Genomic DNA, 27,874 nt, shown 5'->3' on the forward strand with positions numbered 1-27,874 from the left:
CTGGTTAAGTCAGATTTACCTTTAGAATTTTTGGATGCCTAGGAGTTCTGCTTTGGGAAGCGCCAACACAGGGAGAGCCAGTCCCTCTGGTCTTTAGCCTGTGGCCTTTCCCCCTTCTCTGCCCACCTTGAGCTCCGTCCTGTATCAGCAGGTGTCTGGTATAAATGCACAGAGATGTCTGGATCCACATGACCAAGCTCTGTCCAGACCTGTGCAAACAGTCCCCCATGGCCAGCCCTCCGACTGTGAGATATGCACATCACCAACAGTGTGATTTGCCTTTGGAAAATGGATCCAGAGAAGAGGTCTACACCCTGGGAACAGGCTTGGGGCTCTTTGGGTTCGATACTACAGGACCCCAGTGTCTAGACTATGTTCTTGAAAGCGAGTACAGGTTCCAGTGGAATAGGCTGTGTTGGCTCTGCAGACCCTTAGGACTCTGGAAAGAGAGGTTTCACAGGATGGTTGCATCCGACCACCTGAAACTGCAGACCCCTAGGACAGAGGTCCCTCCTCTAGGGGAGGTGTTGCTGTCTTATCAAAGCATATGACTGCATTTCATTCTCCTTCTTTCCTTCTCTGCTGTATCATTTCCCCAGGTCCAGCCTGCTATTTAAAAACCCAGTGATGTTCCACTGGGCTCAGGACTCTACCATGGAAACCAAATTTAGCTGGGTTATTAATGGATGGAAATTAGAGTCAAATCTTTCAGGGTAATTGATTTTTAGTTATTGGTCAATAAAAGGTACCTAGAGCTAAAGAACCCTTTGTCAGAGCAGTTACTTATCCATTTTAAACCAGCTCTTCTACAAGCATGTAAAAGCTAATATTGATGCAAAGGCAACATAAGCCTCACTTTACCATTTTGCATGAAATTCTCCTTTAGTTTTTTTTTTTTTTTTTTTCTGAGGAAATTGAAAGGAAAGGCAGCAAGCTTTCCTGCACCATCGTGTTGGTCTTCTACCCTTGTGTGTTGTCTCCACAGTTGCCTTCTCTGCTAGTTTCCCTGGTACTTAGATACAGGTCTTGTGGAAGAGTTGGAGGGAGTATTGTGCCGATGTCAGGTCCCTGGCAGGGGCAGTGTCCTGCGTGTGTGTTCTCTTTGGTATTTGCACAGACCTGGCCCGTGCCATGCAAGCAAATGTTGACTGCTTTCCCCTTCCTTTCCCTGCAGCTCGAGAGGAGAATGTGGCCACTTTCCGAGGCTCGGAGTACCTGTGCTACGACCTGTCTCAGAACCCGATCCAGAGCAGCAGTGATGAAATCACCCTCTCCTTTAAGACCTGGCAGCGGAACGGGCTCATCCTGCACACGGGCAAGTCAGCTGACTACGTCAACCTGGCTCTGAAGGATGGCGCGGTCTCCTTGGTCATTAACCTGGGCTCCGGGGCCTTTGAGGCCATTGTGGAGCCAGTGAATGGAAAATTCAACGACAACGCCTGGCACGATGTCAAAGTGACACGCAACCTCCGGCAGGTAATGGCTGAGGGGAGAGAGTGCTTGTGATGCAGTTGATGGATGACGTGGCGAGGAGTAGAGAGATACCACATGGGTTTGGATGTGTCAAAATCTAACTTTCTTTCAGCCTTTGCAATTTCATGAAGATAATTATTAAAATATGTTTCTCCTCTTACTTCAGTTCTCCATTTGTGCTTGTTATTTAAGAAAAAAATTCAGTTGTATAGATAATAAAAGTCATAAATACTTTCCTTTTATTCTGCTTTCCTTTTTATCATTTTCTCGCTTACGTTTGAATCTTGCGTTGTACTATTGTTAAATTCAATTAGGGACAGCATTTTGTTTCTGCAGCTCGGTAGATTTTTCTCATTCTTTGCATATGTTTTTCTTTTTAATTAAGTTAGCCATTGCCATGATGCCATGATTTTAATTCCTTCCAGAAAAAAAAGTCTTCTCTCTTCCTTTTGATTTACCAACCCCTTCCCCACTTTTATCCTTTTTTGTTGTTGTGTTAACCTCTCGCCTTGGCGTAAACTAGCTGGAATCTTTCTGAATCCCTCTGTTTCTCTGTTCCTTGGTGCGGTGGTGGCCCTACTTTATTGCCCCTGTCTCTACTTCGGAGACTCTACAGTTGACTGGGAAGGCCTGGAAAGTGGAAGGACCCACATAAAAAAGTCAACTTTGGAGCAGCCTTTCCTGGTTCTGTCCGTGCTTGAGAACTCCCATCGCTTTGCCGATTCTAAGCAGGCAACTCCGTCAGGTGACAACACTCCCAGAAAGCCTTAGCCAAGTGATGTTGCTTTCCATTTCATACCTAACAATAACAACACCACCAGCCCACATCAGGAAAACAGTAAAAGCATTTCCCGTGAAAGTCAAGGTCTGTGCTGAGACTTCCTTTTCCAGGTTCTATTTCCACTGGTTTTTCTCCTTATGAATTTGTCATGAAGCCCAGTTGGACAGCATTCATCCTTTATTAATCAGAGAACATTATGCAGATTTCCAGAAGGTGCTTATCAGATTTTCTTCTGCAATATGATTGATTTAATGCCTTCTAATATAAACATGAAAGCGTAAGAACTGACAGATATTTGCATATTTTCTGTTTGATGAAAGCGTGACTCCTTAATAATGCTAAATAGATGGGGAAGCCTCACACGATGGAAACTGCAGTATTTGAAATACCCATTTCCACACTTAAGCATGTCAAGGAAGCCCCTTGGTTGGAGATTCTAGTCCACCTGTGGTGAAACTGCCAAATCATAAGAGTTAGAACCTCCCATCATCTTAATACGTTTAGATCAAACATTGTTGAATCACTGCTCTGTGTTTTTCCTCCAAGACCAAAGAAGCCTATGGCAGATGCTCTCTTTCATCACCTCCTTCCTGCACTTATGGAAGAGACCTTCTCAACGGCCGACAGAGCCCAGATCAAATTTCTATTTGCTACCATACAAGGGCTTGAAATGTTTGAGTTGCCGAGATTAGCCCAAAAAGTAAAACGTGACCTTTGGCTGATTTTGACTGGCAGGTACCCCAGGAACGCCCTTGAGGCTTTGGTTAGCAGAGCGCAGGATGTTCACGTCCTGGGGGCGCCATCAGGCTGTGGGCCTCACCAGCTAATCTCTTTCTCTGTCAGTCTCCTGCCCTACACGCTCCCTTGCCGTTCTAGAATGATTTCAGTTAGCTGGAGAAAAGGCTTGTTTTCATTTCTACTAAAAGTCCTTTTTCTAAAATAGGATTGGGCCCTAATTCCGCCCTTGACACTGACATGGGGACAAACCAAACTGTAACTCAAATATTGGTTGTGCTGTTTTAGTCCAAACAAGCAGAGGAAAGTGATGCTGGAGGGTTTCTCTTCCAAGTTCTCAGACCAGCCTCCTCTCTGTGCCCTTGGATGAGCCGTTTAACCTTTCTACGCCACAGTTTCCATTTGGGAGATGGTGATTACACTCGTCCCCAGCCATGTGTGGTGGCTAAATATGCAAAGCACCTTATGTTCCAGTAGGATTATGAGCTCATCCATGGTTGGGTGCTAGACTCACTGTGATGTGCCCATGATTTATAGGCCGAGTGTGCTGTCAGGAAGGTGACTGTCTCAGTCTGTCCCCAAGGATGCAGCTAAGCAGAGCTCTCAGGACAAGGCTCTTGAGTCCCTAGGGTGCTGGAGGCATTTCTTGTCAGAAGGAGTATGAATATCATAGAGAAAGTGCACCCAGCATTGGACCTCATTGAAATTCTGACTGATTTTTGCATCCGATGCGATTTATTGAAAGGGGAAAATCTCAGAAAAGCAAAGTTGATTTTTGCAAATATAATCCTTTCAGTGCTGAATCATCTAAGATAATTTTTTCCCATTAAAGAAAATATTTATAATTTTTTTTGGAGTTCCCTAGGATACATGTGAAGGGGTGGGAAGCCCCTCTCTTTTTCAATTAAACTGTACATCACTTCATAAATATTGGATAAAGACCTGATGGCAGTCTCAGCTGCTTTTTTGGTAAGGTCAAATGTCCTTTGTGGTAAAAATTCATCTGAGGAAAGCTTACTTGGGATTTCTTGGAGTATTTATTACCAAATGGAGCAGAACTTCTCTCCGTTCTTCCTCCTTGGTCATCTACTCACAGTTCTGCTTTTGGGCCATGCCAGGGCCAAGGTCAGGCAGGTACTTTATTGGGGGTTCTGATTAAAGGAAGGAATGTGGATTATCTATAACTAGGAATAGCAACCAACGTGGTGGGGAGTTTTTGGTTTTGTTTAGGGGGTTTTTTGGCCCATGACCTTGCCCGAGTCCAAGGTCATGGCCATCACAGGAATTGCTTTGCCTCTTTATGCCACTTTAGTCAAACCACAGTCACAAAATTGGGATTGCCCATCTTCCAGCCTTCTAGCCTCCCAGTTCGGGGTGCGTTGGTGATTAAGCTTTTGAAAACAGCAAAGAGAGACTAATTGTAGGGCTTCTCTAATCACCTTAAACCTGCCAGTCTTCTATCCATGCAAGAAATTGCTTACAGGCTTGAAAACATTCTTAAAGAGGAAAGAGGGGAGAATGATTCCAACAGGAGGCATTCTGGCAAAGTCAACAAAATAATAACTTTATTGGGTAATAAAGAAGACTCTAACTCTTTTGATGCATTCTAACAACACAGTTTTCTGAGCTAAGAGGAAAGGAAAGAGGAGAAAATTCCCCTTTTTGCTGCATTAGTCCACACAAAATCATGGGGGTGCTGGATCTTTAAGTTATACCCGTGGAAACCCCGAGTAAGCTACATATGTCGCCTTCCTTTGCTAGATGTGAGCCTTAGATGTTTTAGGTTCTTTTCATCCTAGAAGAAGTCATGATTATCCATGCATGTAGTCAGAGGTGAAAAAAAAAATCCCCCAGGTATTGGCATTTCAGCTCTCTCTATCTGTATACATGTGGAATGATGAACTTTGGGGGTCTTTTCTTTCAGGACAGGTGGATTGTATATGTGCTAAAGGGTGGGAAGGGAGCGGGGCAGGTATTCGTTCAGAAGAGCACTTGAACAGTAAGTATGCTGCTCATCTTGACTGGGGTGAGGTCTGGTCTGAGAGGTATTTGGGAGAAGTGGGGAGTTAGGGTGACAAGGTGGACTGCAGCCCCTCTCCTGGCTGTGCCCTGGGTGCCGAGGTTTTCCATAGAGTCCTGGTCTCATTGTCTCTCCCCACTCTCTTTTTCTGTGTCGGGTGCCTTTTTTTTGAAAAACTAACACGAGATCATTCATGCAATGTGTCATTTTACTAACCGACTAATGTACTAACACCCTAACGACTCATCTTTGTTTTTAGTTTTTTTAATTAACAATCGTTCTGTTCACAATTTTTAATTTCCTTTCTTCCCCCTTTTCCGCAAAGCACTCAGGCATCGGACACGCTATGGTAAACAAACTACATTGTCTGGTAGATATCATTCTTATTGTCTCTTTTTTTGGGTTTGCCGTGTGTTGCCCCCCTTCTCCTCCCCAAACCCCCTTTTATCCTCTTTAGACTTGTTTCTTCTTTTCAAATTTTTGTTGTTGTTGTTGAATTAAATACAAGCCATTCTTTTTCTTTAAAAAGAAAATGGAAGGGGATGTACCTGTCCTGACAGTATTTGGATGAGTTTGGTTAGGACAGTTTCTTTTTTCCGCTTTGTGATTTTTTTTTTTTCCTAAAAAAAAATTTTTTAAAGAAATCTTCATTTAGCTAAATTTGTTTTGTTTTGTTTTCTTATTTTGCAACCGTCAAGTTCCAGACTAGGGACAACAGAGATTTCTACTGAGCACTTTCTTCTCCCTGTATCTTCCTACCCCTCGTTCTTTCTCCTTTCTCCTACCTCCCCCCACCCCGGCCCCCGAATCCTTTTTTTTTTTTAACTTTCCCTTTGTGTGGCCATAGCTGCCACCAGTGAGCTGGGAAGGAGAGAACTCCACTTCCTGTATTCTTCCTTTCCCTTCTTTCACCTTACTCCCCACCTTGGCCAAAGGGAGCTCCATCAATTGTGTTCTCTGTACAAACTCTGCATGGCATGTTCTTGTCTCGTGGGTTTCCCCATCGCCATCAGAATCTGTTCCCTCATTCTCCTCCTCATTACTAACAACCTGCCAATCATCACCCCCACTCCACTTTCTTCCTTTCTTTCTTTTTTTGTCTCCACTCTTCATTCTCCTCTCATCCTTCATGTATTTTGGGGTTGGGTTTGGACTTTTTCTTTTCTTTTTTGTTAGTGAGGGAGGTGCCAGGCAGGGGAAAGACGACCCTTTACTTTTGAGTGTTTTTTGTTTTTTTTTTCCCACTTCCATCTTGTTTTTCAGTTGGTTTAGTGCATGTAAGTGTGAAGTGGATTTTGATTCTTTTCTTTAGTTCTCCTCACCTATGTCCCATTTGTCTCCCTTTTATTCTTCTGCCTTCTCTCTTGGCTCCAGATAATTTCTGCATGGGTGTGTCTGTGTACGGTGTGTGCATGCTTTGAGGTCCCATTGTTTCTTTCTCCCTCTGCTCCTTTCATGGATGTTGGGTATATGGGTACTGTTTCTTTCCTCTGGGCATCATTATTACTTTGGCTATTAGGCCTCATCATTCCTTTCTTTTGTTAATGTTGCTGTTTCTTTTTGGGTCATTTCTTTACTTGGTGGTGGTGGTGGCAGAGAAGGGAGGGCAGGGATTGGTGACTTGGGTAGTTCATGGCATGTATCATCCATGACTCATCGAAACCAAGACCCTTCTCCTTCCTTCCCTGAGTGCATGTTTGTCAGTGTGGTGTGAGCCAAAAATAAACAAACACAAAATTAAAGAAAAAGAAAAGAAAAAAGAAAAAGAATCAACAACCAAAGACCAACCCCTTAACAAACTCCATCGTCAAATGTCTCCTTTGCTGTTTTTCACTCCCACCATAAATAACAATCATTCAAAAATAAACAATCATTTTACCAATGAACTGAGACAAGTGGTGTCGTCTGAGGATGGTTCCATTTTCTAGCCTGACTGAGTGAAGAGTGTAATGGGTAGAGCGAGTTGCTCAGCCGGGCAGTTCCAACAAACTCTCCCAGGAGTCTGCAGAGGATGCTGGAGGCTTGGGCCACAGGGAAGACAGACCAGAAAATGGAACTCGGCTGCACATACCAAAAGCAAACCAAATTAGAAAGAATACTTCACCCAAATCTTAAAGAAAGTGATGCCACAGGTAGGGGAAGCCCCTGGATTTTGATGAGAATGGAAGGTCATTGTTGGGAATTTTTTTGTCCCTATGTCCCTCCACCAGGTGACGATCTCTGTGGATGGCATCCTTACCACGACGGGCTACACTCAAGAGGACTACACCATGCTGGGCTCAGACGACTTTTTTTATGTGGGAGGAAGCCCGAGTACCGCTGACTTGCCAGGCTCACCCGTCAGCAACAACTTCATGGGCTGCCTTAAAGAGGTAAAGTTCACCCATTCCATTTAATCACTGACTGTCTAAGAACAAATGGAATTTCCGGTTCCGTCACTGGACCTGTCCTCTAATCTGTGAGGCCTTAAGTTGTCGCAGAAAAGACTTTGGACTTGGAAGCTGAGGCCCTAGGATTGCTCCCAGGTTAAGCTGGTGGTATGACCTTGGGTTTCCCAGTTAAGTGCTCTCTGGTTCTGTTTTCTCATATCACTAATGGGGAACCTGATCTCACGGGTAGCTATATGCTTTATTAACTGAAAGAAATAGCTCTGATGAAAGGACTTTGAAATCACAAGGAACTGGATGCGTGTAAAGTTTGATTATATACTTTTGACCGGGGAGGTAGGGAGGCCTTAGCTAAAAGTAGCTCAATTTGTGGTTGTGTGTCTTGTCTAAAACATAACATATGTATTATTTTACCTTTTCCAAGCTTGGTGTTCCCAAGAGTCTCATTATTTGAGATGAAGGGCAAATCTCAGAATATAATATTAAGGCCCAGAAGACCGGTTTTTCCTTTTTTTCCCCCCTCCCTGAAAGCTAGCAGCTGTGAGAAAGCAGTAGGGCTTTGCCATTACTCATTTATTAGTATTGTAGCTGATGTGTTGAGACCTCTCTCTGAGAGCAAAGGAGGTCCAGTCAAGTGTAAGTTCAATCTCTCAGGTCAATTGTTGAGGCGAAAAGAATCAGACTTGATTTGCTGGAGTTCTTTCAGCACACAGTGTCATCAGAGTAGTGCACTGCATTTTTTGTTTAAGCTAAGCTAAGCTTGATTGCCTAAGATAGCTATACCATTTCCCTTGGGAAATTCCTAGAGAATCTAACAGTGTTCTTTCTTGTAGGTAAAGATCCCTTGTGACATGTTACGAGCCTCCTCTCAGGGCGCATGTTTTATTCTTATTATGGTTATTTGAAATTTGTTGAACATCAGTTACACACGAGATGGCATTGCACATGCATTCATTCATGCCACTCCGCTGTGAGCTGTGTCTAGCCGGGAGTTGCATCTGTTATGCCTGGCATAGAGCAGGTACAGGATGAGTGTTTATTGAACAGATATGTTTCTGAAATAACCATTGGATACCTTTTTGTGCTGTAACTAAACATAATAGCTCTTGGCAAACCATGGTCTCCATGTTTGAAGGCTTGAGCATCTGGAAAGAGAGGTGATCTGTAAGTGCACAGTTATGGCTCAGGACACTAGCTGTTCAGTGCCACCAATGAAATGCTCTAATTGATCAGAGGAAACAGGTCCATTTTAGGTGGGAATTAGCTTTGGAGAAGAATTGGTATTTGAGCTAGGCATTGCTGCAGTAAACCATGTGTTCGTGGAAAGGAAGGCGTAGGAAGGAGAGACGTGACAAAGGAGGGGAGAGTCCCATGAACGCTTTATTGTTCTTAGTCTGAAGGGCAAGAGACAGACAAGAACCCGGAATGCTCTCCTCCCTCTGCTGGACGTTCCCTCGGTGTTTGTTGGCTGCAGGGACTGCACAGGCCATTCCTGACAGAAGTGCAGTAGTCATTAGCACACTTCTTCCCTGGGATTTACTCCCATTTGGATAGAATAAAGGTATAAACTACTCAGTGTCTAATGGACCCTGAAAGGCTCTTAAACACGGTTAAACCACACTCTGTGGGAAGTGCACTCTCATCAGAAATAGGAACATTCTGTACCACACACGTGGCTCAGGAATGAATGAGGCATTGATTGCCGTGGAAAAGTTCATCCTTTTTGGTAGTCAAACAGCCCGGAGCATGGAGTTTCTCTTAGGCAGGATCTAGGGGTGGCCTCTAGGACTAGTTATCCCTTTGCACACAATTACCTTGAACCATCTCTAGGTATGTATTTTGAGACAAAGGAGCAATTTCCCAACAGCAAATCTATCAAGCAGGAAGGACGCCCCTGAATATTTTGAAACAAACCTCATAAAAACATGAAGCTATCTATGATGATCTCATCCATGCAGAGGCTGAAGTAAATAAAATTGCTCACGCATGTGTGTGCGCACATGCACGCGCACACACACACACACACACTCTTACACTCTCCAGGTAAGTCTGTGAAGAGTGGCACTTAATAGCTTAAAAATGAAAGATAGTTCTGAAAACCAGTATCAATAACAGAAATAACATTAATAGTAATAAAAATATACACATATCTTAGCTGGAAGCTAAGCATTTATTTAAATTCCGATCAAGTAAGAGAAGGTAAATCCAAAACACTAGGGGGAATGGTAGGCAAAATTAGCACTTTATTAACGATTGCCCCCACTTCTTCTTTACATGTATAGTATAGTCTTTCCAAGGAACGTGGGAAGCTTTTCCATTTGTCCGAGTTTGTTTAAACAGATAACTTTGAGTCAAATGAAATCCTGACCTAGTCTTTCTTTCCATTTAATCATTACAGTTCACTTGTCTGTGGGAATGTCTAGGAATTTCTTCTCTTGTCCTTGGCATTTCTTTTTGACAATTTAGTAAACAACAAAACTCCTGGAGTTCCAGTCATGGCTCAGTAGAAACAAATCTGACTAGTATCCATGAGGATGCAGGTTTGATCCCTGGTCTTGATCAGTGGGTTAAGGTTCTGGCATTGTCTTGAGCTGTGGTGTACGTTGCAGACTCAGCTCAGATCCCACGTTGCTATGGCTGTGGCGTAGGCCTACGGCTATAGCTCCAATTTGACCCCTAGCCGGGGAACTTCCATGTGCCATGGGTGCAGCCCTAAAAAGCTTAAAAAAAAAAAACCAAAGAACCCAAAAACCCCAAAAACAGAAAATCCCCCCAAAACAAACAAAACCCCAAAAAACGCTCCCAAGGAGTTTCCGTTGTGGCACAGCAGAAACAAATCCAGCTAGTATCCATGGTATGCAGGTTCAATCCCTGGCCTCACTCAGTGGGTTGGGAATCTGGCATTGCCATGAGCAGTGGGATAATTCGCAGATGTGGCTTGGATCCTGCCTTGCTGTGGCTGTGGCATAGACGGGCAGCTGTAGCTCCCATTCGACCCCTAGTCTGAGAACTTCCATATGCCACAGGTGCAGCCCTAAAAAGACAAAAAAACAAAATGCTCCCATCTCTGTTGGGACTTTGCTATTTTCTCTTAGAACAGTCTAGTTATTTTATGATTCTTTCTTCCCTTCCTTACCTCTTTTTTTTTTCTTTCTTCTCTGGTTATTTGTGGCTCTAAATTGCCTTAAATTAATCTGGGTGCTTTATGTGTCATTTTTTTTCAAAATGAGGACCTGGTAAAAAGACACTATAGGACTTTTCTTCCAAATCATTGATACCTTGTGTGTGGCACAAAGTAGTTTTTAATCTTTGGGACTGCAGTTACTTGACACCTGAAAGTTAAGTTCTGGCTCTACTCTTGAGTCAAAGTGTGGATTTCACTTATGGGCACAGCTCCTAACTTGATACCACCCTAAAAGCCACAATAGAGTGTTCACATTATCATCCAAATATTGAAGTACTCTGCATCAGTTCAAGATTTGTCCACTTATACATCACAGAATCTGTGCCTTGTTCCCCTTCCTGGTTTTTTTTTTTTTTTTTTTTTTTTTTTTTTTCTGTGTGTGTGTGTGTGTGTGTGTGTGTGTGTGTATTTTAACATGTCTGTCTGATTTTTGGTCTTGCCATCTTCCCAGCTCGTAGAATGGTTCTTAGCACCTAGTGGGCTCTTGGTAAATATTTGCCAAATGAAATCATGTGTTTATAAGTTAAAAAAAAAACAAAAACAAAACCAGCTTTTAGATAAATGCCCTTAGGCGCTCTTGACCATGTGACTTTCTTGGGGGTTATTTAAGAACATCCTGACATGGCAGGAGTTGAATCTTTTAGGAGCTCCCCAGCTATCTGATATAAGAGAAATATTACATTAAAAGGCTCAGCAAGGCTTAAAGAAATGGGTTGGAACCCCCTTCTGGGAAGAACGAGGTTGAAAAGGCTTTGAGGAGGCATCGTAGTATAATGAAAAGAATAAAACCAGAAAACCTAGCTGGGAATACCAGCTTTATTACCAGCTAGCTACATGGTCTGGAATAAACCACTGATCTTATTTGAGCCTCTGTTTCTTAACCAATAACACAGAGATAATAAGACCTCTGCTATGTTCTTTTTAAAAATAAATGATATCATAAACATAAGAATGAAACATACATAAATATACAATGATGTTTTTTACAGTAATTATGGCTAAAGATTGTTTAATGATTCTTGTCAGTTTATGAATGTAAATATGAACATAAGTGAAGATATATGAATACATGTGTATCTCTGTATTTCTCATATTACCAAATGACTATCCGGGGGGAAAACCAGCTTTATTCTGAAGTTTACCTTACTGATCTTCCATGAAATAAGGATAAGCCACCCTACCCACACTCAGTCATTACCTAGTTTGTGGACTTGGACAATTAATATCAATCTCCCTTCTATTAAAATGTGAGCTCCCTGAGGACAAAGGCCTTATCTTTTCACAGGTGTTTCTGTAGCACCTAGAAGAGTGCCTGGCATAAAATAATGCCCTTGGAGTTCCCACTGTGGCTCAGTGGTTGACGAATCTGACTGGGAATCATGAGGTTGCAGGTTCGATCCCTGGCCTTGCTCAGTGGGTTAAGGATCTGGCATTTCCGTGAGCTGTGGTGTAGGTTGCAGATACGGCTTGGATCCCGTGTTGCTGTGGCTCTGGTGTAGGCTGGCAGCTACAGCTCCGATTCGACCCCTAGCCTGGGAACCTCCATATGCCATGGGAGTGGCCCAAGAATGCAAAAAAGACCAAAAAAAAGTCCTCAATAAGCATGTCTGGAATTAATCAATTGATTAATCAATGAGCCAGCCCCATGGAACTCTAAAACCTGGAATTTAGATACACAAATATATGCTGAAAACCTACAATATGCCAAAGACTGAGCTAAGATACAGAGATGAATCCGACACAGTTCTTGCCTTAAGAGGACCTCACAGTCAGTGTGGGAGAAGACACACAAATGTAATTTTAAGAAAAATCAGTTACTGCACAGAAGAGGCATTCACAGGTGTAGTGGGCTGCTGACCAGACTTAACATAGGGAAACCCTGTGGAGGAGACAATGCCCAGGGTGAGGCTTGAGGACCAGTAGAAATGAATGGGGAAGCAGTGGTGCTCCAGGATGATGGGCAGCATGAGAAAAAGCACAGAGAAAAGGCATATCCCTGTGTCTGGGTGAGGAACTTGCCCACAGTACGCCAATGTCAGGGCACAACGTATAGGATCAGGAATTTTGAAAATGTATCTGCAAAGTTAGGTAGGGGGCCAGGTTATAGTGAGCTTTTTATTTCACAGTCTACCTTTGGTCCTCAGATTGGGAACCACTGAAGGATCTTAAGTAGTAGCATGACATAGATTGGCAGCTTGTCCATCAGGCTTACATTCTTTGAGAACTGAAGGTAGTCTATCTACTGCTTCTACTTGATTTATACTTTTGTCTGAGGAAGTGGAGGACTAGACAGAAAGGCTGGTCTGCTGGCTTTAGCCGTGGGCCAGGAGAGTGCCTCTCTGAGTCTTTGGGTTTCTACAGATAAGCAGTTCTTTCTCTTATTTCAGTTTCTAAGGACCCTCCCTGACAGGTACATTTCTCCTCTCCTGTCCTTGGCACCACTAAGTTACTGTGACTGGATGAAGCACAGGAGAGTAGAGGAAAGCCATTCACGACTGAGTTGTATAGGCAGTGTGTGTATCACCAGTACCAGGGAGCTGGTCAAGCCCCAGTGTGTTGAGGTCTTCTGTATTGTTTGACCTGGTCCTTTCTACACCATCCTTCTTTCCCCTCTGCTGGTATGTTGGCTCTCCATTTAGCTTTCCATTGCCCATGGAGACACTCACATGCTGCTGAGACTTCTGAGACCAACTGGTCTATCCCACCTCTCTTTTCTCATGGCATTTCTGGTGGTGGGGAGAAAGGGAAGCAAGAGAACAGAACACGTATTTAAAGGAAAACGGATTGGGTAGGACATCATTGTGCACATTACATTCCATATCCTTTTGTGATTATTAGCCATTTAGAACCGAATGAGATTTTGCAGCCAGAGATAGTCTCTGAACAGATGATTAATGGTTTAATCTGTAATAACTTTACATTTTATAGAACCCTGATAGGAGTCCACATCTGGTGAGCCAAGCTATTTAAGGCTGTGTTAATTCTGTTAATTGCTATACGTTTATTTGAATTGCTGGCACCTGCGGGCTTTGGGATAATGTGTTTGTTGTTGCTTTAAAAAAAAAAATACTTATTTTATCCTGTCTCACTGTCTTTTGCTGCAGTCCCTTATGTGACCACAATTTCTCTTCTGGCTTTTCTTTCGCATTGTCCCCTTTTTCACTCACTATACCTCCCCCCACCCCCGTTCTCATTTTCCCTAGCCCTCTGCTTTTCAAACTTTTGTTTTGGTAGCCTTCTTGATTTCTCAGCTGGCAATTAATTATTCTGTCCATAACCATGTAAATCAGGTCATGGCATTGGGCCTAAAGATTACTTTTTTCTTAGCATTGAGATTGTTATTATTGTGTAGTCCTAGGGTGAGCAGAGATCAAGTGTGAGGGTTTTAGAGTCAGTATGGAAGAGAGGAGGGTTAGCTTTAAAAGCACAAGTCCGGGGTTTGAGTCTTGCTGAGAATCATGCGTTACCAGTTGCAAGACTTTTAGCAAACCACTTGACTGCTCTTAGCCTCAGTTTTTCCATCAGGTGATAATGCTTTGGACATTCTTATGTGAGGAGCAAATGGGACTAAAAATGGAGATGCTTTATAAACTGTAAAGCATTGCGCAAATGCTAATGTTACTATTTACATTATTAAATGAAGCCAAATTTTTCAGATCTATTTAAGCAATCGTTTACTGCTCTTTGCTGTTTGTGCAATTCAAAAGTTGCAGAAGTGTTTTGTTTTGTTTTGTTTGCTTTTTGAGCCGCACCTATGGCATATGGAAGTTCCCAGGCTAGGAGTCAAATCAGAGCTAAAAAATTGCAGAAGTTAGGCGTCAACTGTACCTTAATAAGAAGAGTGACTGAACTAGAACTTGACTACCAGATCCAGTTCTGATACTAATTAGAAAACCATAATCCTCTTTGGCCCCCCATGTCTTGATCTGTAAAAATAAGGGTAATTATCACCACCAAACCAAACACATATGACTCTGGAGAACTTCTAATGTAGAAAGACAAGTCAAATAGCAATGCAGAACTTATATCTCTACTCTAAGGAGGATGCAGAAAAGCATATGTGGTCTTAGAGGAAAGAGTGCCTTGACAGAATGGAAGGATCAATGCAAAAAGAGGACCAAGAGGGACAAGATTCCAGTGAGGTAGAAAGAAGTAGAGACGTGAATCAGAATGTGGCAAATGGAAGAATGCAACAGAAGAAGACAAGAAAGAAGAGAAACTATGTTTCAGGAGTTGTCTCTTGGGTTGACCATAGAAATTGCTGTTATTATGGGTAAAAAAGTCAAATATTGGCAATGTCATGTTTAGTTTAAGAATGAAAGTTTTATAAAGGGGATAAATTGGATCTTCTTAAAACCTCCTCTGGTTTACAAAGAGCTGAAATGGGGAGAGGAGAGATTGGCCTTCTGCGTCACAGAGGAAGAGGTAACAAACCCCTGAGCTACCCTTGTATGATGGTCATGAGGTTTATTTCTCAGAGGGGGCGAGGTGTGAGCACTTAGCCCAGGATGGTTATAAAGAAGTACACCTAGAGATAAATGTACCTGAGGAAGAGTATGAAGAGGGCTTAAACCTCAAGGATGTTTAGTTTACAGTGCTATGACAGACAGAAGGAAGTTCCTCAGGTAGTGCCAGAGGAAAATATTAAAGAATGGTTTGTTCCTTATAACTGATGGGATATTGATGGAGAAGTAAGATACAGTAAACATTTTTTAAAGAGATCTGGTATTCATTTTCCCTTCTTTTGATAAATATTTCTTGATTTTTATTACCCCTCATTCTTAATCCACTGATTTAGTGGCACTGAGTCCATTCCTGGCTCCCTTGATGAGCATGTGCTCTCTGAGTCAGTGGGAAACTTTCATTCCTCTGGGTGTGGTTATTTTGTTTGTAGCTGGACACCTAACCCAGTTTGGGATCAGTGAGATTCGGGCCCAGGACTTGGTTTATACCCTGTAAGGAGGTACTTCTCCTTTGAGCTACAGCTTTGGTTGGTATAAAACTGAGCTTCTAGCCACCATCTTTCCACCACAGTGGGACTAAAAATTAAGCCAGAGAGAAACAGAGAAAAAAAAACAGAGAAAAGCAGAGCTAAAAGATGGAGAGAAACTAGGTCACGGTGCCATTTTAAGGTCCTGGATCAAAAATTCTTCTAGCCAAACTACTCCTGGCTTTCCAGCCACGATTGAATACATTCCTTCTTTTGTCTAAACCAGGTGGAGCTAGACTTTTCTGTCATTTGCAACAGAGCCCTAAATGATGTGAAAGAGCTCCTCACTCATCTTACCCTTGTCTTTTTTTTTTTTTTTTTTTTTTTTTTTGTCTTTCTAGGGCCGCACCTGTGACCTACACCAGGGCGGCATATGGAGGTTCCCAGGCTAGGAGTCTCATTAGAGCTGTAGCTGCTGGCCTGTGCCAGAGCCACAGCAACGCCATATCCGAGCTGCATCTGCGACCCACACCACAGCTCACGGCAATGCCGGATCCTCAACCCATCGAGCGAGGCCAGGGATTGAACCCGCAACCCCATCATTCTTAGTCAAATTCGTTAACCACTGAGCCACTTTGGGAACTCCTTGCCCTTGTCTTTCCTGACAAGAAAATAGGTCTTTGGCCAGCAAAGGATAGACAAAGTTAGGAAATTTAGTATCAGAGCCTGTTAGCACCTAATTGTTCTGCATTAATTCAATTTTCTTGACTTAAATGAATGATATGGGGAGAATTTGAAAGAAAGATTTTTGAAATCCAGGAGTTCCCATTGTGGCTCAGTGGAAACGAATCCAACTAGTATCCACGAAGATGTGGGTTCAATCCCTGGCATCACTTAGTGGATTAAGGATCTGGCATTGCCACGAGCTGTGGTATAGGTCACAGATGTGGCTTGGATCCTACATTTGTTGTGGCTGTGGCATAGGCCAGCAGTTGTAGCTGCAATTCAACACCTAGCCTGGGAACTTTCATATGCCATAAGGGCAGCCTTAAAAAGCAAAAAAAGAAAAAAGGGAAGATTTCTGAAATCCAGTGGGTGGTGGTTTTGGAGAAATTGTAGAGAAAGGAAGAGGTTCCTAACGTGTAGCTGGTGCAAGCTATGGGCTTATGAGCTTCATTGACATCTGAGAAAGATTTTGGATTCCATTATTATCAGTAGATATGAGCCCATAGAAGGGAAAAGAGAACCATAGTCATTCACTAGAAACAAGCCAATATCAACTAAACTCACATTGTTCAATATTACTTAAAGTTCAGAAAAGTAATATTTAGGATAGCTAAATATTAGCAAGATACTTTGCAATACATTTTGTGATATCCTTATCCACAAGATGGGGAAAAGGGCTGAATGTAAGAGCTATTAAGTAAAGGAGTAGCTGTTTGAACATTTCACTGGGTCCTGATGAATGGGTCAGTTCCAACTTGCATGGAAGTTGCTGGTTGATGTCACAGTGCTTTGTCTTACTCAACATTTATATTAGGGACTTGAGGGAGAGTAAGAGAGCATGCTCATCAAGTTTGTGAATGAAAGGAAGCTGAGAATGATAGAAATTATGTGCCTATATGTCCTGAGGCTGAGTTAATAGAGGTAGGAAGACAAAGGAGGTGACAGTTCTATAGAATAAATTATGGGCTAAGAGAGTAAGTTTGAACTATAGTTCTTGGCTGCAAAGCCTCACTCTGTTCCCACTAGCTGACAAATGCTGGGCAACTTCCTTAACCCTCTCTGCACCTCACTTTGCTTATTTATTAAATGGGGAGAATAATTATGCTGACTTGACAAGGTTGTTGTGCATATAACTGAGATAACAACTGTAGAACAGAATAATGCTTGGCTACAGAAAAGGCTTTGTAAATTGTGTTTATCAACATCATCATCATCACCACTATGTGATAATGTGGTTACTGGGAGTATTCTCTTCAGTTCTGGATGACAACCGCTTAAAAGGTTAGCTGACTAATTGACAGACTAGAGCATGTTCAAAGCTGAGCCATGAGAAAAGGTAATGGTGCCCAAGAGTCTGACCTAAAAAGGGTTGACTGGTGGATGCCAGAATATTTAACGTACAGGAAAGTTGCTTGAGCCCATGGGCTGAGAGCTGTCTTCATATGTGAAGAACTGTCTTGTGGAAGTGGATTTAAATGTGGATTGTGTAGCTCCAGGAAGTAGAACTAGGGCAAACGAGTTGGAAGCTTGGAACTCAACACAGGGAAGACATTTCAATGAGACCTGTCCAAAGCTTTTTTCAAAATAGTGTATTCTCTGTCTCTCGAGGCATCCAAGCAGTCTGGGAAAACCTTGCAGAGATTATATAGATTATAGCATCAAATGAGTAAACAGTCTTGATTTTCTAGTTTCCTTCTAAACATAAGATCCCGTAGCTCTATAGTGAAGGAACCCTTAGAAAAGAAAGAATGAGACTGATTTATTAGACCGGGTTCGCTATGTTGCAGACATTCCTGATTAATTTCCAAATAAGTTGACCATGTGTGTCCCACCAAGACTCATAGAGTTGACCTTGTGGTAGGATTTGAGGTTCTCAGCTGCTGCCATCATTTATTAGCCACTTATAATTATTTCTTTTTCCTCAGACCTTCACTGGCATCATCTCAAAAACCATTATAACCACAGCAATTATAATCATCGTAACAACAGTAAAGACTAACAGTTATTAAGCACTTAACAATGTGAAGGCATGTGACGTATGTGTCTGTATGGCTAAGTGCTTCCTACATGGTCCCTAATTTAATTCTCACAATAAACTTATGAGGTGGATTCTGTTATCATTACTGATTTGAATTTAAAGATTGTGAGTGTCTAGCCAAGGGTCACCCAGATAGCCAAGTTGGGAACTGAGATCTAAGTACTGCTTCTATCTTAATGCCTACTGCCATCTCTACCAACTGTATGGAAAAACTTGGTGAAGAAGAAAAGGAAGAAGCTTTACAGGCAAAAGGTGACCATTCTGTGGTTAAACCCACTCTAGTGAATGGTCTATCACTACCATTCAGAGGCTTCACTTCAGAGGAGAGGTCCTGTAATCAGGCCGAAACGTCCTGCTGGAGGACTGGATACAATTACTTCTTTCTTTCACCTTGCCATTGATTGTTCTGAGAGGAAGGCAGTTTTTACTTGATTTCTGACTCTAACTGGGCAAATTGATATTTCTCAATCTCTTATGGAGTAATGATTTTTCACTATGGGACCTGAGTAGGAAGTAGCTCCTCTTGGTATAAATGCCAAGTAGTGGAACACCTTTGTCTTGAGGTGGGCAGCACGTCTTTACTATTTTTTCATTAAAATTTTTTAAAATTAAAGAATAGTTGGTTTACAATGTTGTGCCAATTTCTTCCATACATCAAAGTGATGCACACACACACACACACACACACACACACACACACACACACATGTTCTACACACACTCACACACACATTCCCTTTCTTATATCATCTTTCATCATGTTTGATCCCAAGAGACTGGATAATATAGTCCCCTGTGCTATGTAGTAGGACCTCATTGCTTATCCATTCTAAATGTAAGAGTTTGCATCTACTAACACGCAAATCTCAGTCTATCTCCTTCCCTCCCACCGCCCCCTTGACAACCACATATCTGTTCTCTATGTCTGTGAGTCTTTTTCTGTTTTGCAGATATTTGTGCCATATTTTAGATTCCACATATAAGTTGATATCATATGGTGTTTTTCTTTTTCTTTCTGACGTACTTCACTTAGTATGAGAATCTCTAGTTGCATCCATGTTGCTGCAAATGGCATTATTTCATTCTTTTTTATGGCTGAGTAGCATTCCATTGTGTATATGTACCACATCTTCTTAATCCATTTATCTGTTGATGGCATTTAGGTTGTTTCCATATATTGGCTGTTGTGAATAGTGCTGCTGTGAACGTATGGGTACACACATCTTTACTTTTGTTTCAGCACAATATTTTCTGTGAAGTTGGAACTGTTTGCCTCCGAAGCCTTTAAAAAACCAGAATGAGGAACAGCTACTTTTTAGGCTTGTGATGAATTTTCACTCTAGATTCTGGGAGTCTCTCATTTAGCTTCACCATTTTTTTTTTCTCTTCAGGATAAATTCAGTGGAACTCATTGCTTTCTTCAAATGTCACTTATGTACAGCAAATGTAATCTACCACAACATTCCCACTGAGACAAAATCTCTTGTGTCTTCACATGCCTCGAAGGATACAGAAAAAGTAGTCCTTGTACACATATACCTTCAGGGATAAAGTAATCATTAAGTTAATTAAATAGCTATTTTTTTTGGCAAATAAGAGTATATTGCAAATTTGTCACTCAAATATCAAAAGGAATTGGCTTAATAAAAGAATAATATGGAAATATTAGACCCCTAGTAAATTATATACAATAATAGTATATCAGATATTTGAGTTAAGAAATTCAGTATTTCTCACAGATGTAAGGAGCAAACTGGTGGTTATCAGTAAGGAAAGGGAATCGGGGTGGGGGACAACATAGGGGTAGGAGAGGAAGAGGTACAAACTAGTAGGTAAAAATAAACTATAAGAATACACAGTACAATATATAATATATAGCCAATATTTTATAATAACTATGAATGAATGGAGTATAACCTTTAAAAATTGTGTATCACCATATGGCACCCCTGTAACACATAATTTTGCATAGCACTATACTTCAATAAAAAAATTTTAAAGAAATTCAATACTTCAAAGATAGCTAATGCCATCCCTTAAATCTCCACAATGAATTTTTCCAAATGAAAGTTATGATATTTCTAAAGTTATAGATAATGTAGTAGAGGGGAAAATATGTCCAAAAATTTTATGTTTTGATAATTCATTAGAAAATGTTTAAATTTCAGTATGAAATCCCAAAGCAAAGGCAGACACCCCAAATTTCACCAAATTATTTCCACTGTAAACCTAACAGAATCAGTACAACATATATCAGTATCTGTTATAATTAATTAATTAATCCATTACAATCAATAATCACAAATTAATTTTTAATAAACTATTTTGGGATAATTTTAGGATCATATAAAAATTGCAAAGACACCCCCCGCCCCCTGCCCCACACCATACACACCTACATGCTTTCCTTTAATGCTAATATTTTACTTGAATTGCTACAGGACCTTGTCAAAATTTAAAAAATCAACATTGGCACATGGTTATCAATGAAACTCCAATTGTGTGGAATACCTCCAAAACTAGTCAAATAATGAGGGTAAACATGTCTTTTTTTAAGGGAAGAATACTTCCTTTTTTTTTTCTTCAGTTGTACTTTCCTTTTAATCATGATTCTTTTGTAAGGAAATTTAATCAGCCCAAAGTCCACCTATCTTTTTTTTTTTCCCCAATGATCTGTATTTCAATGTATTTTTTAAAAATTACTCAATGACTTTTATTACGCTTATAGTTGTACAACAGTCATCACAACCACATTTTATAGCATTTCCTTCCCAAAACCTCAGTGTATCCCCCCTCCTCCTAACCTGTCTCATTTGGAAACCACAAGTTTTTTAATGAATTTATGATGAATTTTCACTGTGATTCTGGGAGTCTCTCATTTAGCTTCACCATTTTTTTTTTTCTCTTCAGGATAAATTCAGTGGAACTCATTGCTTTCTAAAAATGTCACTTATTTACAGCAAATGTAATCTACCACAACATTCCCACTGAGACAAAATCTCTTGTGTCTTCACATGCCTCAAAGGATACAGAAAAAGTAGTCCTTGTACACATATACCTACAGGGATAAAGTAATCATTGAGCTAATTAAATAGCTAATGTTTTTTAAAATTGCTTTGCAAATGCCAAAACGACTCTGACATTAGTGTTATGTGCTTTTGTAACCTTGTGTTCAATCCCCCATGTGGACAGGGCGCCACAACTAGTTTCTGCATAAATTTGAAATTTATTTATGAGATAGTAGGACAAATTTTTCACTTTGCAAATCAGCAAAGATGTAGTGGAGGGCAGCAACATTGCACACCAGTTATCAACCTGTGAAATTCTCCTTCTCTTGCCCCAGCTTGTCCCTACAGCCAATATCAGAGCATACACACACCACACACACACACACACACACACACACACACATATGTTTCCCTGATTGTGTGAGTTTCTGGAAGGCAGGGGCTGGGATTTCTATAGATTGAGTATTCCCTTTAGAGTTAAACACACGTCCTGACACATGAATATTTGGAAAATATTCTTCAAAAATTAATAAATACTTGTGAATACCAGTAATAGAATTATTGCTTTAAATTTCCAATTTCTGTTTATGTCCAGTTTCTCAACAGCATATCATTCGTTTGCTTATTCATGAGTGCAAGAAACATGCCTGGAGTGACTACTCTGTTATCAGATCTCTCCTAGGTGTTGGAGTATGTGGTAAATGACACCATACATAAAGTCCCTAAGCTTACAGAATTCGCATTATGGTTGAAGGAGGCTAATGGTAGATGTGTAGGCACCTAATTAAGATATTTAAAAATAATGGTATGTGGTATGAAGGAAGTAAAAGAGAACAATGGGATGGTGAATGGAAAGGAGTTGGGTCTCCATTGTTCAACTGAGTGGCCAGGGTGGGACTCTCTGAGGAGGTGATCATTAAGCTGGGACCTGAGATGCAAGGAAAAGTCAGCCATGCAAAGATCTGGGAGAGGTTACGCCAATCAAAGGAAGCTGCAAGGATGAAAAGGACCCCAGGGCAGGGGCAGGCTTGGAATGTTCAAGAAAGGCAAGGATCCTGATGGAGGAAACAGACTGGTGGTTACCAGAGGGGAGTGGGAAGAGGGGAGGGGCAAGTTAGGGGCAAGGGCTTAAGAGATACGTTTGTGTAAAATAGATAAGAACAAGGATATATTATGTAGCACAGGGAGAATTATAGCTATTATATTGTAATAACATTGGAGTATAATCTGTAAAAATACTGAATCACTATGCTGTATCCCGAAACTAAACTGAGATTATACATTGAAAAAAGAAATGATAGGGAGACCCTTGTGGCCATGGCTCAGTGAGAGAGGTGGGTGAGAGGAAAAAAAAACAAAAAAAAAACAAAAAAACGTTGGTGATCGGACATTCGGCCTTCCTTAAAAGCTCCAAGCTGGGCAATACCAGTGTACCAAGCTCACCTCCATCTCAGGGTCTTCATTTGCTGGTTGTCTGCTCTCTGAGTTGGCTTTCTGCCTCCCTTTATTCCAGAGGCCAAGGTTTCCCTCCAGGTTTCTGAGCTCATCTGTTTACCTGTGCTGAGTACCTCCCGGATCTACTCTTCAGTTATCCCCACTCTCTTACCTTCTAGCCTTGCCTCTCAATTCGATTTCCCTTTGCAGGCTACAAACATGTGTCAGGCTAGCCTATCCTTATATGAAACCATTAGCTTGATGTGTGCCTCTTCAACTCAGGGAGAGAAAGAATGCTTTTTTCCCAGAGCTGGAAGAAAGGAGACAAAACACAGAATGGTTTCGAGGTTTGGGAAAAGAGTGATGAAAAAACTCAGGTGGCGTAACCAAATCCTCTCTAGAACAGAACCGGGGTGATGTATTTGTGTGGGAAGAATGGACCATGGTTCAATGTAATCCAGTAGGCTTAGAACAGCTCACACGACTGCCATTCTCTCAAGTTGGAAACCTCAGAGTGAGCTTTGATCTTTCCTTTTTTTTTTTTTTTTTTTTTTTTTGTCCTTTCGTCTCTTCTAGGGCTGCACCCGTGGCATATGGAGGTTCCCAGGCTAGAGGTCTAATCAGAGCTGTAGTGGCTGGCCTATGCCACAGCCACAGCCACAGCTACAGCCACTCGGGATCCGAGCCGCGTCTGCAACCTACACCACAGCTCACGGCAACGCTGGATCCTTAACCCACTGAGCAAGGCCAGGGATCAAACCCGCAACCTCATGGTTCCTAGTTGGATTCGCTAACCATTGAGCCATGGTGGGAATTCTCTGATCTTTCCTTCTCACTCCGCTTCTTCCTCTCTGCCCTAGTCTCATCAGCTCCAAATCCCATTAACAATCTCCTTGTATTTCTAGGTCATTTCTTTCCTGTTTGGGCTGTCCGCTCCCTCCCCTCCCTCAGCTTTTGCCCCTTGTCTGGGTACCATAAGGAGTCTTCCCACCTCTGCCCTCTGTTGTGCATCCGGCCCTGCCTTGCCTTCCTTGCTACTTTTCAGCAACATCCAGTGCCCACCATGGATGTGTGTTCTTCAGCCTCCTCTGCATGGTCTTCTGTAGTTTGGCTCCAGCTTTGTCACCACTTCCTCACACTTCTTCTATTCAACCAGAGTGGCTATTTCATCTTATTCGAAAAATGTTTTGAGTTCTTGCTTCTAGAACTTCTTCATTTGGATCTCCCAGCTGAGAATTTCACACCCTTTCTCTCTGCCATCCGACTCTTACTTGTTCTTCCAGGACTCATCTCATGGCTACCTTCTTGATGGGTGACCCAGGTCAGCAGTGGTCTTTCTCACTTTTGAATTCCAAAATTCCAAGCACGTTTATACCACATGGTGTGTATGTGTAGGCGCTCTGACTTTGGAGGCAGACTTCCAGGTTTAAATTTTTGTTCTACTACTTACTATCTCCATGTCCTTGGACAAATTGGTTAGCTTCCCTGCAACTCAGTTTCTTCATCTATTAAAATGGGTTTCTTTTCTTTTAATTGAAGTATAGTTGATTTACAATCTTGTGTCATTTTCTGGTGTACGGCACCGTGATTCAGTTATACACACACACACTCACATAAACACACGCACATATATATGCACACTTTTTCATATTATTTTCCATTATGTTTTATTACAGGATATTGAATATAGTTCCCTGTGCTATACAGTAGGACCTTGTTATTTGTTTATTTTTATATAGCAGTTTATCTCAAACTCCTAATTTATCCCTCTCCCACCCCCTTTTTCCTTTGATAGCCGTAAGTTTGTTTTCTATGTCTATGAGTCTGTTTCTATTTTGTAGATAAGTTCATTTGTGCCATATTTTAGATTCGACATATAAGTGATAATCATATGGTATTTGTCCTTCTCTTTCTGACTTACTTCACTTAGTAGGATAATCTGTAGTTGCATCCATGTTGCTGCAAATGGCATTATTTCTTTCTTTGTAATGGCTAAGTAGCATTCCATTGTTCATATGTACCACATCTTCTTTACCCATTCCTCAGTTGATGGACGTTTAGGTTATTTCCATGTTTTGGTTATTATAAATGTGCTGCTGTGGACATTGGGGTGAATGTATCTTTTCGAATTATAGTTTTCTCTGGATATATACCCAGGAGTGGGATTTCCATATCATATGGCAACTCTATTTTTAGTTGTTTAAGGATCCTCCACACTGTTTTCCATAGTGGCTGCATCAATTTACATTCCCACCAACAGTGTTGGAAGGCTCTCTTTTCTCCATGCCCTCTCCAGCGTTTGTTATTTGTAGACTTTTTAATGATGACCAGGAGTTTTTTAACAGTGCCTACCTCATAGAGGTTTTTTGTTTTGTTTTGTTTTGTTTTTTTCTCCATTTCTAGGGCCGCTTCTGTGACACATGGAGGTTCCCAGGGGTCTAATTGGAACTACAGCTGCTGGCCTATACCACAGCCACAGCAACACAGGATCTGAGCTGCGTCTGCAACCTATACCACAGCTCACAGCAATGCCGGATGCTTGACCCACTGAGCAAGGCCAGGGATCGAACCCGCAACCTCATGGTTCCTAGTCGGATTCGTTTCCGCTGCGCCATGATGGGAACTCCCTCATGGAGTTTTTATGAGGATCAAATGAGATGAAGCAATACCAGTACCTGGTAAGTGATCAGTTAATATTAGCTATTCTTGCCATTTACTTGGTCCTCAAAATGCCTGGCATTTGTTTGTTAGCATTTCTGGCAGACATACAGTCCTTTTGAGGCTGAGAAATTTTTGTAGTTTCAGCAATGCTGTTTATTCTATCAGTTTATTAATTAAAGAGAGTAGAAAGTAACATATCCCTTGAATGAATTTCTTGATTGATGATAAGGAATTTGTAGTTTCTCATACCATAATTTGACCCCAATTGAAATGATCCCATATGCAAAATGAAAATAATAATTTCTTCTTTATAGACAGTTTAAAAAATTCATGGATAAATTAAAGGTATGTGTATGCATGAAATAAGAATTCAGTGATCTCATATTTTTTAAGTTCCTGGTAATCAAATGGTGTTGTGGTAGTATTAGAATACTTTTTCTTCATAGATTTTTTTTTCTTGTCTTTTGTCTTTTGTCTTTTTAGGGCCACACCTGAGGCATATGGATTTTCCCAGGCTAGGGGTCAAATCAGAGCTACAGCTGCAGGCCTATGTTACAGCCACAGCAATGTGAGATCCAAGCCATGTCTGCTACCTACACCACAGCTCACAGCAATGCTGGATCCTTAAACCACTGAGCAAGGCCAGGGATCCAACCTGCGTTCTCATGGATACCATTCCGGTTTGTTATTCACTGAGCCATGACGGGAACTCCTTCATAGATATTTTTAATGAAACAGTTCTGAAAGTCAATATTTAAAATGTTAAAGGAAATAAAACTTAGTCATAACATCAGGTTTAGCTTGATGATCACCAATGTCCCTTTCAAGGCTAAAATTCTTTTAAATTATAAGTTTCTTTGCAGTGTCTTACAATACCGCAGTTCCTTTAAATGATTGATATAATGAGCTTTCTATTATGTTTTAGACATAGTTTATGGGATACCAAGTGAACTGGGTACAGTTCCTCCCTTGGAAGATCTTTTAGTTCAGGGTTGGCAACTTTTTCTATAAAAGGCCAGGTTAGTGGTTCTCAAATTGGGACAACTTTGACTTCAGGGAAGCATCGGCACTGTATGGAGACATTTTTGGTTATTCAGACTGGAGTGAGGGGTAGATGGCATGAAATCCAGGAGGAGGAAGATGATGGAATGGGAATGCTACTGGCATTTAATGGGTAAAGGCAGGGCTGCATAGGACAGTCCCTCTATGGCAAAGAATTATCCAACCTCAAATCTCAATAGCGCTAAGAGTGAGAACTCTGGACCAGATAATAAATAGTAAGTAGATTGTAGAGATATGGTTTTGTGTATCATAGGGTCTCTGTCACAACTACTGAACTCTGTCTCCATACCACAAGAGCAGCCACAAATAATACATAAACAAATTGGTATGTCTGTGTTCCAATCAACTTTATTTATGTAAGCAGAGAGTAGGTTGGATTTGGCTCTAGGACTGTACTTTACTGACCTCTGTTCTAAGCGACATGGTAAATAAAACCAGGTAATTACAGTATATGACAATATATTAAGCAATATAGTCAAAGTTTTCACTGGTTTATAGTACAGCTCATAATATGGGCAGTTAGCCTGACCCGAGATATTAGGAATGTTTTCTTGAATGAGGAAGAATATGAACAGAGATTTGTTATTATTTATTTATTTATTTATTTTTGAGCGAAGAGTTAGGCAAATAGGTCAACTCCAGGAAGAGCAAATACCATCGGCAAAGACTGTGCAAAATATGAAATTGTATGGTGGGTATGAGGAACTAATAATAAGAATAAAGGAAATAGGAATGGTGGTGATAGTAGTAATAATAATAGCAGCTAACTTTTAGTGAGTGCTTTCTGTATGCCAAGAACTCTTCTTAGAATTTCCCATGTGCTAACTCATCTCCTAGAAACAGGGTTCAGTGTGGCCAGAGTGATGCGAGCTTAGGCTGGAGATGTGAGTATGCACTGGAGCTAGGATTTTATTCTACATGTGGGTAAAACTAGAAATGAGAAGACTTAGTAAGAGTTATCAACTTGATTGGACATTAAGAGTAAGGGTGGGAGAGATGCTGTCACCAGGTTTCTGGCTTGGTGACATTAATGGAATGTAGATCTATTGGAGGAGAGGCAAGCTGAAGGGGGAAAATGCTAAGTTAATTTTGAATGTGTTGTGTTGGAGGTACTTGTGCTATCTGGAGTTCAGAGTCAAGTTCAGATAGTTGGAGATGTAGCTATAATAAAAACATATGGAATACAGTTGAATTAGTTAAAATGAATGGACTCAGGTAAGAAAGCACATCAGCTAGAACAATGGATTAAAAAAATATCCAGTGAGTTACTAATATTTAAGAGAAGAGTAGATTTAAAAGGAAAAATTAGGGAGATAGCAGGGGAATCTGAGAAAGTGGTAACATAGAAGGCAAGAAAGTAGAAAGTTCCCAGCTCTTAGTGCCAAAGAGAGCACCAGTAAGATGAGAACTGAAAGGAGCATTATAGCTGTGAATT

At 41.1% G+C, this 27,874-nt stretch overlaps 1 protein-coding gene across 32 annotated transcripts in view; it reads left to right on the forward strand.

Annotated features, from left to right (window-relative positions):
• Nucleotides 1-27,874, forward strand: part of NRXN3 (neurexin 3) — a 1,647,030-nt gene that overhangs the window by 473,418 nt on the left and 1,145,738 nt on the right. For 19 of the 32 annotated variants that reach the window (XM_021099958.1, XM_021099974.1, XM_021099978.1 and 16 more), the window contains 3 exons: nucleotides 1,175-1,476; nucleotides 5,335-5,358; nucleotides 7,220-7,381. In XM_021099958.1, coding sequence (XP_020955617.1) covers nucleotides 1,175-1,476; nucleotides 5,335-5,358; nucleotides 7,220-7,381 — 488 coding nt within the window. The remainder of the gene's footprint in view (nucleotides 1-1,174; nucleotides 1,477-5,334; nucleotides 5,359-7,219; nucleotides 7,382-27,874) is intronic. The other 13 variants (XM_021099963.1, XM_021099976.1, XM_021099967.1 and 10 more) reach the window with 1 other exon arrangement.

The sequence above is a fragment of the Sus scrofa genome, chromosome 7 (assembly GCF_000003025.6).
Source record: "Sus scrofa isolate TJ Tabasco breed Duroc chromosome 7, Sscrofa11.1, whole genome shotgun sequence".
Classification (NCBI taxonomy): Eukaryota; Metazoa; Chordata; class Mammalia; order Artiodactyla; family Suidae; genus Sus; species Sus scrofa.